The sequence below is a fragment of the Oenanthe melanoleuca genome, chromosome 5 (assembly GCF_029582105.1).
Source record: "Oenanthe melanoleuca isolate GR-GAL-2019-014 chromosome 5, OMel1.0, whole genome shotgun sequence".
Classification (NCBI taxonomy): domain Eukaryota; kingdom Metazoa; phylum Chordata; class Aves; order Passeriformes; family Muscicapidae; genus Oenanthe; species Oenanthe melanoleuca.
The window spans coordinates 2,200,168-2,213,882 of NC_079339.1; the positions used below are offsets into that span (position 1 = coordinate 2,200,168).

Genomic DNA, 13,715 nt, shown 5'->3' on the forward strand with positions numbered 1-13,715 from the left:
ACAAGGTGTGTGTGGTTTATATGTGGGGAAAACAAGCTCTGTGTGGAGTTTTATATGTGGGGAAAACAAGGTGTGTGCGTGGTTTTTGAACAATGCACTTTTCCAGCTGGGCCTGGGCGGCAGCAGCGCTCTTGATATGTTGGGCCTGCCCCTCAGTGTTCTTATATTTTGGGTCTGCCCCAAAGGGAGCAGCTTCTTTCCTTTTTTTTTTTTTGTTTTTAATATGTAGGGTTTAGTGTCTTGCTTTTCACATGGGTTATTTATGCAGTGTCCCATTCAGAATGTGGAGATGCTAATTGAATTTAGCCAGGCTGCTTGCCTCTGGGCAAACCAGCAATTTCATCCTGCTCAGTGAGGAAAATACATTGACATGAGGGACATGTCTGTCAGTGCTGTGGCAATATGTGTTTTATCTAAAAAAAACCCCAAACTAAATGTGTGGAGTGCTTTGAGCTGCAAAATTGGGAAGTTCTAACTTGTCATTCACTTAAGAAACAGGACAAATATGTAAGGCACCCACATTTACTGAGAATTTCTAGTAAGCTCTCATTCATATATTCCATGTTCATGGTGAAGGTTAACAGGAAAAAGAGCTCCAAAAGCACCGTGTTCAGGATATTTTTGTCATCTTAAAAGTGTTGCTGTTTTTCTTCTTTCTCCTGCCTTTTGCATTCAAGTTTTTATCACGATGTAATGTAATTATGGTCTTCTAATGCATTTTTACAGAAAGTACATGCATCCTGCAAAAATCCTGTACCTGTTGATTGTGTATCAGGCTGGGTACCCAAAGAAGGAGAACTCCTGTCTCTGCTTTTCTGGGATTTTGGGGATTCTGTGGCATGGAGACAAGACATAAAACATTGTTCTGGTGCAAGGCTGCTCCTTGGCTTCTCCTGTGGGAGCTGTTCCAAACCTGGTGCTGCAGAGACATCCTTACTCTAACTTACACTGAGATGCAGACATCAAAAATTAGGACATTTTTTCCTGTGATGAGAGTCGAATTTTTGTCACTGATATTGACATTTACGATGCTCAGGGAGCAAATAAATAATTTCCATACATTATGCCCCACTGAGATAATAATATCATTCTTTTTGAAGCTTTGGATACCAAAACATTTAACAGCAATGTTAGTATAATGTGTGTTGAGGAATGGTTTGTGGAGGAAAAAGTAATACTTGTCAGACACATTTAAAGGAAGAGAGGATAAAAAAAAGGGAATCAGCCTCCAGGGAAATCAATTCTTTCTGGATATAAAGTGGATATTCCCAAAGTCAAGTAGTGCCTGAACTTGCTAACACAGCATAAACCAGTTAATTGCTCATATGATGTTATTGTGGCCTGATCCCCTACTTGGTGATGCTAATTATTTCCTTGTTTACACTTGGTAGAGGTATTTCCCAACTATAACAACAAACAAGCAGCAGCTTGGAGTGCTCCCTGAGCACTTCCACTCTTTTTGCAGTGAGGTAAATGAGCTCTGAGAGCTGCAGTCGTGCCTGCTTTGTGCTGGCAGAGCACTGCTGCTCGACACGGAATTTAGGTGGAGCTCTCAGTGCTCCTCTTAGTCTTGCACTGATCATTTTTTGGGAAACAGTTGGAGTTTTATTCCGTGTACCTGCAGTGCCTCCGGGACAGCACAGTTCATCTGGATGTCGACTAGGTGGCAGCATGGTGTTTGGAACGGACACAAACTGCTTTTCTGCTCCCTAAAACACCTCTGCTTTCATTCCGTGCCTGTGAAATCGGGGTAAACTTGGCTTCTGCTAATCCCTTCAACACTTCATGTCTCTCTGCTAATAGCTAAGAGGATGCTGACTCAATACTTAAAAGTATTAGGGTGGAAAGGCTAGGGAGGGGAATTCAGTCCCACATACAAACGTGCTGTAAGCAGACAACAGCTTTACAGTCTTAATCAGAGTGCTGCTGTTCATGGTTTCCTCTTTTAATTTGAGCTGAAACGAGTTAAGATACCTTTTGCTGATTTATTAGTAAGATTTTACTTGTGGTTGAAAAAAAATCTTATTATTTACAGTCTTACTATAGTGATGTCCTATAAAAGACAAATACAGTGTAATATGTAATTATTTTTGATTACAGAAAGTAAGGATCCTGATAATATGTATCTGTGTTAGCCCTACTAATCAAGTTATGTGATATTGAAAGCTTAATCACCCATTTTTGGAACATGCTGGCTAGCTTGTGACATCAAAAGAATTCAGATTACTGAAGGCAACCTATTGTAGTGGGGGTAAAATTGCAGATCCCAAGCAATGCAGTACTTGGGCAAGAAGCTTCTGTGTTTTAAATTTAATCCAGAATTCAACAGGCAGCTAACACAGACTTTAGAGCAACTAACAAAATTCTTTAAAACTTCACCCTTCAATTACATTTGCTGTATTTCTGTATGTGATGGGAGTAATCCTTACTGCATTATGATCTCAGGAGCTGATTTGGAGCAGTGCAATAATTGCTTGGAACCCCTGTTATCACATCAACATGAAGTATTGCAGGTTGAATAAAAAAAGCCTCTCAGAGGGACTTTCCCATAAGCTTTCAGGGTCATCAGTTTGCTCTTCTCAGGAATGTGTTGTTCAGTGTTCAGCTTTCCTTTTTTTTTTTTTTTTTTTAAATTCACATGTTGAAAACAGAGCTGGAAATGTGGAGGAAAAAACAGGTAAAAAAATCCACTTAAAACTTTCTAGGAAATTGGGAAAGGCAAAGCAGCTAACCAAGATCCATTGCTTCTTGAAAAAGAAAATCAGAGGGTTCTGGCAGCTGAGAGTTCTTTGTTTAATGCTTTTCCCACAACTCAATTAAAATCTGAAACCTTGAAAAGCACGATGTCATCCAGCAGGTTGTTTTTGATTACTGCTGTTGATGGATTTTTCAGCAAAGACTCCAAAGCAGGTTTTTAAGGGCAATTGAAAGGTAACTTTGAACAAGTGTACAGCTTCCACACTTAAAATCTTTACACTTACAGTTAAACAAATGCCATTGATTTTAGGCCAGAAACTGCTAGTACCAGAGATAAGAACATTTGGTGTGACTAGAGCTGCTTTATTTTGGAAAACAAGAAACACAAGCATGTTCACACTTTTTTTCCTTGGATAAGCTGTGCTGAATTGTAGGATATCTCTTATGTGGAATACATCTGTTATTTTAAGTCTTCAGCTGCCAGAGAGGCAAAGAACATCATCTTTGCTTTCTTTACTAAAAAACTTTGTGTTTTATACCCTGCCTGTTTCAGAATTTCTGTCATGAGCCCTGGATGATGAATCTGGATGATTCTGTGCTCTGTTGTTAAGGTAAGCTAATAAAAATATAAACTCAAAATATAGGGAAGAACATGGGAAAGGTAGATAGACATACTTAATGAGAGTAGGGGCAAGTAGTATAATGCACTAGTAAAAGGTTGGAGAATGTTCTCCAGAAAAACCTGAAGAAATAGTCTGCTTCCAGCAGATTTCCAAAGGTGTATTGTCCCAGCATAAATTGCACACTGGTGGTCATGTGGTACTTGACTCTTACAGGACAAAAAGCAACATATGATCTAAATGTGTCCTCAGGATAGATTTTAAAATCCTGTAGTTGCAAGGTCAAGGAGGAGAATTATTCACTTTAGTTCAGTAGAAGAGAATTTTAAATGGATTTTTTTTCTGTTATTGATGAGACCATGAGGTAGAAAGACCTTTTACATGACCTGGGACAGGTGTTCTTACATTGTGTGTGCCTGTACAATGTATGAATAAAAGAAGATTCTATAGAACTTTAGTATAAAACAATATTTATAATAAAATCAGTATAAAGCAGTCCTTTAAAACAAGGATTTTGCATTGGCCTTTGCATTGACAGTGCTACCTGATTTACTGTAAAATTTTAAAAAATTGTGTAATCTTCTGCATTCAAAAGCCACAAGTCTGCCTTGTCCCTCCTTCTAATGATTTTTGATCTATCTACAAAAATACAAATATTAGATTTTTATTGTCTTCTGTTTTTGAGTTTTTTAGAGTCCACATCTTGATGTTCTATTTTTAGGAAGAACATAATTGTTTGTAAATGAGCACCACAACACTGGTGTATTGATCTTAACTTTTAGAACAAATTGTCTTACAAGATTGGCAATATATTTTTGAAAACTGAAAAGTTTGGGGATATTTTGAAAAGTGATTAACTTCTGAAGTCTTTGAGGACTGTGAAGGAAATACTTTTTTTTTGACTTGTATGATTCTGTAATGATTTGTAGATCATCATAATTGAAGATGATAATGGGTAAATACAGTGACATTTTTTAATAAAACTGTGGAAGGGCATCTTTAAAATAAAAGTTGCATGGCTTCCCTTTTAGGAAGGAAGAATTTTTGTTAAATAGCCTCGTGTTCTACACAGAGATGTAATTTCTGGAATTGTAGAGGTACCACTGCCTGTCTGAGAACCTGCATTCTTGTGGAAGGTTTAGCTTGTTTGCTTTCATTTGTATGTGTGAATGGAGCCACTCTCAACTAAAACCTTGAACTGCCAAAAGACACCTCAAATGAAACAAAGCAGAGAATGAACCCAGCACAGCTCACTGGGGAGGGTATGTACACCCCTCATGACACCACTTTAAATTCTCTGCATCCCGAAATCAGCTCCTGGCATGGTGGCTCTTCCACAGCTCAAAAGAGTTGCACTTCTGGGGCTGTGCAGATGGGCTCTGGGTGGGCAAATCCACTGAGCTGGTTGGGTTTGGGTGATGTCTGGTGCACACAAGATGCTGCTTTTTCTGAGAAAGGTGTAGGATTTCTTAACAAAGGTGTAGGGAAAAAAATTCCTAACAAATTCTTGTAGGAAGATGTGGGATGAAGGAGAAAAAGAAAAATAACATTTGTCTATCAATCCCTAATCTGAAGGTTCAAATTTCAGGCAAGTTCAAGCAGAACTGCATTAAATATTTTTCAGGCTGTAGAAGTTTAAAAATAAATAACCCTACTTACAGAAAATCTCTGGATTTAAAGTAGGAAAAAAAAAAAAAAAGCACCAATAGGGATAGGGAGAAAGCTGCCTTCAAAAATTATTATTTTTTTTAAATAAAAATTGAGCCCAAGAAATGGAAGACCTAATATATGTTAGGTTACCTAAACTTTTTGATACAGGTTCTTAGCAATGGTTCTTAAAACATGTAGCTCACTCTAGACGTCTTTTCTGTGGTTGTCTTTACAGAGGCCATGCACCCAGTTGTTTCATAGTCCACATTTTATTGCACTTGCTTCCAGTAGGTTTTCTGATCATTCTGGAATCCTACCTGGCTGATGTGAGACAGACTTGTGTGGGATCTGGAAAATGATGAACATCTGATTTGTTTTCCTAGCTCTTTCTGGTGAGCTCTTCCTAGCAGAATCATAGAGTCTGGGCTTTTGTGATCCTTTGGTACAGCTGGCTGCTTGTTTTCTAATTCCTAAACTTACATCTCATCCATAACTTCAGAAAATTATAACAGAACTTCAGAATTTATCTAGTTTTTTGTTTTTGATATAACAATAGATTCTAGATAAATCTGCTTTTAATTGTGTCCAATACAAGAAGATGTTTGAACAGTATCATAAAGACATTTCCTTGAAAAGTGAAAATGTATGTAAGACTTGTTGTCTTGTTTTTTATCAAACAGGCAGAGACACTAAATGTATTTCAGTCTTTAACGATCCTAATGGGAACCTTATCTTATGTAGGAAGACTTTTTTATTTATTTTTAATACTTAGGTCTTGTATAAAATTCAATCATACTGTGCCATTTTTGTGTATAAGTATTTTTAAAAATAATTTTATTTAAAAGCAGGCAGTGTTTTCTACTCTTCAGTTTAACATGACGGATTATATTTATTACCCAGTAATCTGACTTGATAGTTCCACAGCAGCACTAGCATCTTGACCATAGAGTAACTCAGCATATTTAGATTTAAATCCTAGCTCTTGACTGGACACAACTGTACATGTGGGTGCATTAGGCACGCTCTGTGCCTGAATAAATTCATTTCAGTTGCATAAACTCTTGTACTGTTTTTCACAAACAGTCATAGAAATGTTTCTTACAGCTAAAATGTCCATTTTAGTGAGCTGCATCTGAACCACAGAGTGGTTGATTCTTGTAACTTGTGTATCTGCATCTGCTGGGAATAGATATATTTTTATGGCCATCTTATTAATAAGAAGTTATTAGACTTAAGCAGGTAAACTTTATCCATTAATATTTTCATTCCTGAGTTTCACCAGGCACAGAGTTTAATTCTTATGCTTCAGTGTAATTTTTCTGGAGGCAGCATTTGCAAACACCTTAGGTTATGTTGGAGCAGATGTTTTGTCTCCTTGGGTATAGGTAAGAACTGATAAACAAACAAATAAAATCCATTATTATTTATTAAGGTAGAAACAATTTTAAAAACTGATCCAGCCTATCCTGACATGCCATAAATCACCCTGTTTCTAAAAAGAAACTCAGAGTGCTGCAAAAATGTACCTGAAGGGGTTTTTGTAGAGAAATACTATCAAATTCTGCACTCATGCACTATTGGAATGTGTTCAGTTAAATAGCAGGGGAGATATTTCAAGCAGTTTTTGTAAGATATTGCTCTCTGGCACTTCTGGTGTTTGAATGTTTTAGTTAATATCAAAGCCTGCAGTTGTTATTGTGGTAAAGTGATAGTGTGAAATTGATGCTGTTATACTATAACAATAAGGACGTGACTCATGTATTTTATGTACACATGCATTCAACTGTAGTGACAAATGGCTTCATGCTGTGTGATTAAATGCATATTAGCATTTGCCCTAGGCATTTGATTATTACCATCTTTACTTCATTACATTACCACACTGTATGGCCATATAATTTATAAGATAATACAGACATCACTTTGTTGCTGATAGGAATTATTCTGTTTTATGGATGGTGTCCTTTAATTTTGCCTTTCATGGATTATAAAATTGGTTAATATCTGCTGAAGTGAATCACTGGAGAAGCAAATAAAGATGTTGGCCTCAGGTCACAGTGTCATTTGTGATACTGGCAAAATCTTACAGCCTCATTTATCCCTGTACATGATTGATAACACCATGGGTTAAATGGAGAAAGCTTTGCTTCCATTAAAGGATCATCATGAATGAAGACCTCCCACTTAAAAGTCAGGCATGATGAGAAGACAAGAGACTATCTACAGGTCAAATTAAATAACTTAAATAATTTAAGTGGAATGACAGTGTAATTTGTTCATTCTGTGTTATTACCCTGACCCCTATCAGGCTTGTAGGCTAACTTACTTTCTAGTGTAGGGTATTTAAGATGTAATTTTTAATAAGTGCTTTTCAAAGATATAAAACCCTTTATGGCACTTAAAATTGTGTTAAAATGGATTTTTTAAATGAAAGTAATTTTTGTCCTTATTTTGCTAAGTGTAAAGCAAATAATAGGAAAGCAAATGTAATAAATGCTTCAAAAAGGGAAATTTAGTCTTTCACTCTTAGAATGTTATCACATGTATGCTTTAGTTTTTTTAAAAATTATTTTATAGGTATTCTGACTAATACCAATCGCTAAAGTAAAAATGCATTATTTGGAAGTACCTTTGATTACACAAGATTATTATTTTTTTATTTTATGTGGTGAAGGGCATTTAGTATTTATCCTGTATCTTCACAGTAGCCCTGGATTGTTGTATTAGTGTGTGATATCAAAAGTAGGTATTTTATTAATATGAAGGATAATTTAAATTATTTTTAAACTTTATTACTATATTTTGTATATTTTTTTTTCCTAGTCAGGCAGAGTGTAAACTGTCTGGCAGCTCCTGAGTTTTTGATGAGACCGCAGAGGTGTGTGGTTCTGCACTCCGAGGAGGGCAGGAGGTGAGTGTGAAGCCCCCTGTACCTGGCAGGTTTCAGCAGCAGGCTGTGAAGCGTTTTGTGGCAATCCTGCCAAAGCAGCCTGGGTGCAAATTGCCCGTGAGAAAACAGCGCTGTCACCACCAAGGGCTGGGTGAAAACTCAGTGAGCTTCACTCACAAAGCGTTTACCCGCACTCACCGCTGGGGAGGTGATTGTCAAGTGCTCCTGCTGAGAGAAAGCCCTGCATGTCTGAGGCCCCTCTGCTTCTGCTCCTTGGAGTATTGGTTTGAAAATATCCCCTTTGGAAAATCATTCTCAGATTTCTTCTGTGAAAATCACAAGCCCCAGTGTGTATTGGTTAATGTACACTCTTCTACTGGTTGGCCTGAGTAGGAATCATTTTACAGGTGAAGTGCACTCCTTCAAGTGCTCCTGTCCTTGTGGGATGAATCCTTTTTCTGAATCAACTTTATCCTTTATTTTTTCCCTTAACACAGGCTGCCAGCTTCTACATTTGATAATGTCACAGAATTTGTAGAAATTCATCACTGTAGGATTCCACCAACTCCAAGCCTGAAACAATAGCAATAGACTTAGACCATGTGTCATGCTTTAACGTTATGTTTGTAAAAATTTTACTCATGAACAGTGAAATCAAATGACTCTGTGCCTAGTTTATTGTGCATAATATTGGCATTTTTATTAGATTTGTACTTATCCATCTCCCAGTACTTGATACCAAATGTTTGTGATCGTTCTTCATGTAGTGGTACAACATGTATCAATAAGGAAACAATTTTGAAAACGTAAGTGAAAGAAACCAAATTTTTTAGTGTGCTTTTGGGAGAAACAATTTTGAAAACTTGAGTGAAAGAAACCAAATTTTTTAATGTGCCTTTGGGAGAATCAGCCTTCATTTATTCTGAGTTCTTTGGCTAAATGCAAATAGTGTTTTGTTTTTTTTTTTTTTTTTTTTTTTTTTTTTTTATCCTAATCTATTACTTTAAAAAAAATCCAAACAGCTTCAGTCTACAATGTCTGTAGATTGCCTGCACAATGCTTGATTCATGTTGGCACATTGACACAACAGATTTGTTGCCTGAAGTGCTCCATGTTTGTACATGGTTCTTATTCAGGCTTTATTTGCTGCCTCTTCAGAAGTCCTTCAAACATACACATTTTGACACTGACAAAAGAATTTATATACTTCATATTGAATAGCTCAGTATTAGTAATACATTTTAAAATGAAAGACAAAAATGAGCCTGGTTTATTTGGTTTTAGCAAAACTGTTATTTTACTAACAGAATAACTTTTGTGGTGGGGCAGCTAAGCAAGGAGTCAATCTATTATCCATGGCCAAGCAGCTTAAATGTGATCTATGTTAGGGTTTTATTTAGACAACAGAAGAAAAAGTGGTGGGACCTGATTTGTAGTTGTTATGGCCCCATGATACAGACCAGGTCTCTGCTCTTCCTGCAGGAATTCCTTCCTAAGGGTTCTGTGGCAACAGCCAGGTCAGTCATAACTCCTGCGCTCCACCCCTGCCTCTGTAATTCTTAGTGCAGAAACACACACAGGGTGTGTCTGGCAGGGACAGCATGGTGTGTTCTAGTGCACTGCTGAAAGTTCAGTCTCAAGAATTCAAAAGTATAATCTGGGAAAAACGGGTGAAATATGTACAGTTGTTACATTTTTGTGAATAAAATGCTGTGTTGTAGTCAACTCTGGTGTTTGTAACAAACCTGCTTTGTCCTTACAGAGACACCTGGGGCTCCTGTTTGTGTAACTCCTTGCTTGACAACAGTTGATGCAGCTGGCTCAAAGTACAACATTTTGTACAGGATCTTATAGGAAGAGACTCAGAAAGACTTCTTGTTAAAATTCAGATGCAGAGACTGCAAGCATTACCTTAAGTCCCTGTTTTCAGACCAAAGATCTCTTTTAAAATTGAGCCTGTCTTGTGATCTTTGACATCTTAAAGGTAGGCAGCAACTTTTTCATGGCATGATGTGTTCATTGCAGGGCAGTAACTCTGGGAAAAACCTCTACTACTTCTGTCTGCTCATCAAAGCTTTTGCTTAAAACTAAAACCAAGCCTAGAAATACACAGGAGAAGCAAAGGAATATTGTGAATTACTGATAAATCTGTTTGTTTTTTTCCTGCAGTATTGCACATTAGTATAAAATGAAAATACTGGTAATTACATAATGTCTATAAGAAGTAATTTTACTCTTTGCAAAAAGAATCTGCCTTCATATTTACAGGTTTTTCAGTTTGAGTATTCTCTTACATATAAACTGGAGAGGAGATGCCTGTCTTTATTTTGCAGAAAGAAGCTCAAAGAATGGATGAAGACTTTAAAGCACAGGCATTTGACTCTACCCTTCCAAGTCCATCAGAGACTTTAATTTCCATTCGACTGTTAGATTTTAAAACAAATTTATTGGAGGCCATAGAAGAGCTGCGGATAAGAAGGGTAAATTTGTTTATCTTGAATTTGTCTTATTTCTGTCTCTCTGTAGATAATCATAGAAAATGCTGCATAAGTGTGGCCAGAGCTCATGTTGTATTTTAAGTGATTCACCAACCAGGGTTTTGTTTAAAAATAGAATGGGTTTAGGTGTTGGCTGTATTGCAGATTTCCCTGTAGACAGCACAAAGGCAACAAGGTTGTATGGGAATGAATTTGGTTTTTTGTAATAACATAGGAGCTTGCTAGATGTGATAATTGGGCTATTGAGAAAATAAACTACATTAAATTATTGTCTTTCACTGTAGTTCCTCTCTTTAAGAGCAGCCTTTGATACAAAATGGAAAGAATCCAAGTATTTGTCTAGTCCCTAAGTCTTTCTCATTTCAGAACTGATTTGCTGTTTGCCAGAAAAGTGATGGTTTTGGCTGTTTGCTTGTGCTTCTCAGAATTACCTATGAGGGCAAAGAGCTACATTAAAAACACTTTATTTCACCATTTTTACATTGCTAAACTATGAAACTAGACCCCTACAATAACAGTGTATTGGGGATGGGGGTGTTTTATTTTTGAGATGAGCTGAATCCTTTTGTGGTAGCAGCAAGGTAAAATTGCTTCTGTGCTGGTAAAGGCAGCTGTTCTTTCTTGTAGTTAATTTTTCACTTGTATTCTTCTGTGGTGACTTTTCAGTTGTGTGTATGTAAACATTTTTGTCTACTTCTCCCATTAGTGTTTCTGAACTGTTGTGTGTATTGAAGGACCTAAAGTGTATTTTTCTTCATTTGATGAATTTGACCTGTTCAAAAGATTTGTTTTATTACTTTTAAAATATGAGTATTGATGACATGCTTGATTTATGCTTATTTTGATCTAAGTGAAATGCTATAATCCTCTCTTTAAAAGCCATAAACAAAGGAATGACTGCCATTAAAAAGAAAAAAAAAAAAAGGCTGCATGATGGTTCTTTCTTGGTTGCAGTACTGTTAAAGCCCTCATGATGTGATCCCCAACTTGTGTTATAGCTGGTAGTGTTTAGTCTAGTCAAACTACTTTAGTATTCAAAGTAAAGACTGAATAATTTAAATTTTATTATAATAATCAGAGTATACTTTTCTTTATAAGATCTCTTAGCTGGTTTACATGGTTAACCTAATGTTGCACTTCTAATGCACTTGGTCAGAGCCTGAAGTGTTCATGGAGTGCCATGGAATTTCATCTTTTGGCATTTTTCTTTGGGGTTTTATGTCTGTTTTGTGTCTCCTATGCTACAAGATTGACTGTGATTTTGTAAAAGTTGTCTCAGAAGGATGAGTAAATTTTTGCCTTAAACTTGTTTTTGATTTCAAAATTGATGCAAATGCTAAGAGCCAATTTCACAGTTAAGACATGGTCCTAAGTTTCTAAAACAGCTGTGCTTTCTTTTACTCTAATATATATATACATATGTATATATTTACCTGTTTAGTTAGAAATTTAGGTTAAAAGCATGTCTGTAAAAGCATTTTACAGACAGCCAATTTGAAATCTTAGAGTGTCCTTGAATGCATTTTTGATTGGTTTTGATTTACCAATCAGTTCAGGGCTGCTTGCTTAGTATGTTTATAGTTTGGAATATGAAACATTAGTATTTTGAAGAAGCAAGAGTTATTGAATAATGTGGCTTATGCCTAGTGGCATTAATTTTTATCTTTTTAACTAGAATTCTGTATGGATGTTTTTGCTTCAAAATACCCCTAAAAAAGCCCTCTCCTGATTTTGACTGTGAATTTCTTACAAATTCAGTCAGTGTGAGGTTATTCTGTCAATTTTTAATCAGCCCTGAGAGAAAGGTAGTGCATGGACCAAAATACAGAGAATTGCAGTGCTTGTCTTGCACCAAGCCAGTTTTTCCCTGGCCAAGAATGAAACACACAAACTTAAACTGTGTCATCTGCTCCATCAGAAAGTGGAGTAAAAGTGAAAATTCTGCAGGTCTCTTGCTAGTTTTCCCATTTCCTTTCCAGATTGCTTGTGAGGTTCTGTAGACTGATAACCTGAGGGAGGCACTAGAACCAGTACCACGGATTTTACTCTCAGTTTTGTCTTTGACCTCTGGTTTGGCCTCAGATGAGACTATTTTACTTCTATTTGCATCTGTTTTCTTTCCCATTCTTTGTCTTGCTTGTCACTTCAACAGGAGACTCTGGGCAGGACCTACTGTGTATTTTGAGTTTAATAAACTGCCTGGAATGGTTGGTTAAGCTGCAGTATAAATTCAGATTAATAAAAATAAATTTGTGGATGAAATTATCTGTATGAAGCCAATAAAAAGCAAAGTCTTAAATTACAAAATATTTTGAGAGACTTGATGCAATCCTTGTTCAATGTCATCATACTGTAGTTAAACTCTCAAAAACAGTTTAGAAGAGTTGCTCAGAGTAAGGGACTGTTTGTTTCGTCTTCCAGAAGAAAGTCCAATCCTTGACAGCTGTGCAAGTTTGTTCTAAGGAATACATTTCTTAAGTGATTATATTTGACAAAGCTTCACTTTATTCCTTTGGCTGTTCACAGAGCCTTTGTTCTCCACAGGTATTGACATAATATGAATATGTAAGTAATTAAAATCCACCAAAAAAATCACATTCTCTTTCCCCTGCCCCACAGGGATTTCTTCACACTCCAATAGTTAGAGTGCCTTCTGTTTTTTCCACTTCAACTTTCCCACTCATCAAGCACTGACCAAGCCAGTGATTATTTTGTGTATGATATCCCCTTCCATGTCTGTCAGTCTTGTTCTGCAGTCAACTGACTGTGTTTTCTTCCTGACAGTTTTTTAACTGGGTTTTATACCTAAGAGTTTTTTTTTTTTTAGTAAAATGATAGAAACAAGGACAGCTAAGTATTGGGGGAAAAATAAGTATGTGGATTTAAGAGAATAAACAGCACTGAAGTTTCAGATCTCATGACTCTGTCATCCTGTGATATTGTTGCTCAAGTCAACAAGCAGTGTGTTAGATGATAATTTCTATGTTAGTTTAATGTGGCTTTTGATTAGGAGCTGATTGCTTGAATTTAGAGAGGAGAGTGTTGTAAATATCAATGTAGGCCTTTCTAGGAATGTATTTTGATAGATTTATTTAAATATAGAGTAATTGTAATCTACGCAATGACAGACCAATGAAAAATTTCCAAAGGAAAAATAGTTGTTGGTACAAATTTCTGTGTCTCTGCATGTGAAAAAGGAAAGTTTTTGAAAATAGATTCCAAATACAGGTTGCTATTATTTTATTTAACTGTCATAACTATGAAAATCCAACAATGTGTTACCAGGAACTGAAGTTAGAATAATACTACTATAAATATCTTCTCTTCCTTTAACATTTGTCCTGGAAACAAAGCTTAAGA

At 36.3% G+C, this 13,715-nt stretch overlaps 1 protein-coding gene across 1 annotated transcript in view; it reads left to right on the forward strand.

Annotated features, from left to right (window-relative positions):
• Positions 1 to 13,715, forward strand: part of CCDC73 (coiled-coil domain containing 73) — an 84,857-nt gene that overhangs the window by 29,395 nt on the left and 41,747 nt on the right. Inside the window, exon 7 of the mRNA XM_056492247.1 lies at positions 10,191 to 10,337. Within this exon, the coding sequence (XP_056348222.1) occupies positions 10,191 to 10,337 (147 nt within the window). The remainder of the gene's footprint in view (positions 1 to 10,190; positions 10,338 to 13,715) is intronic.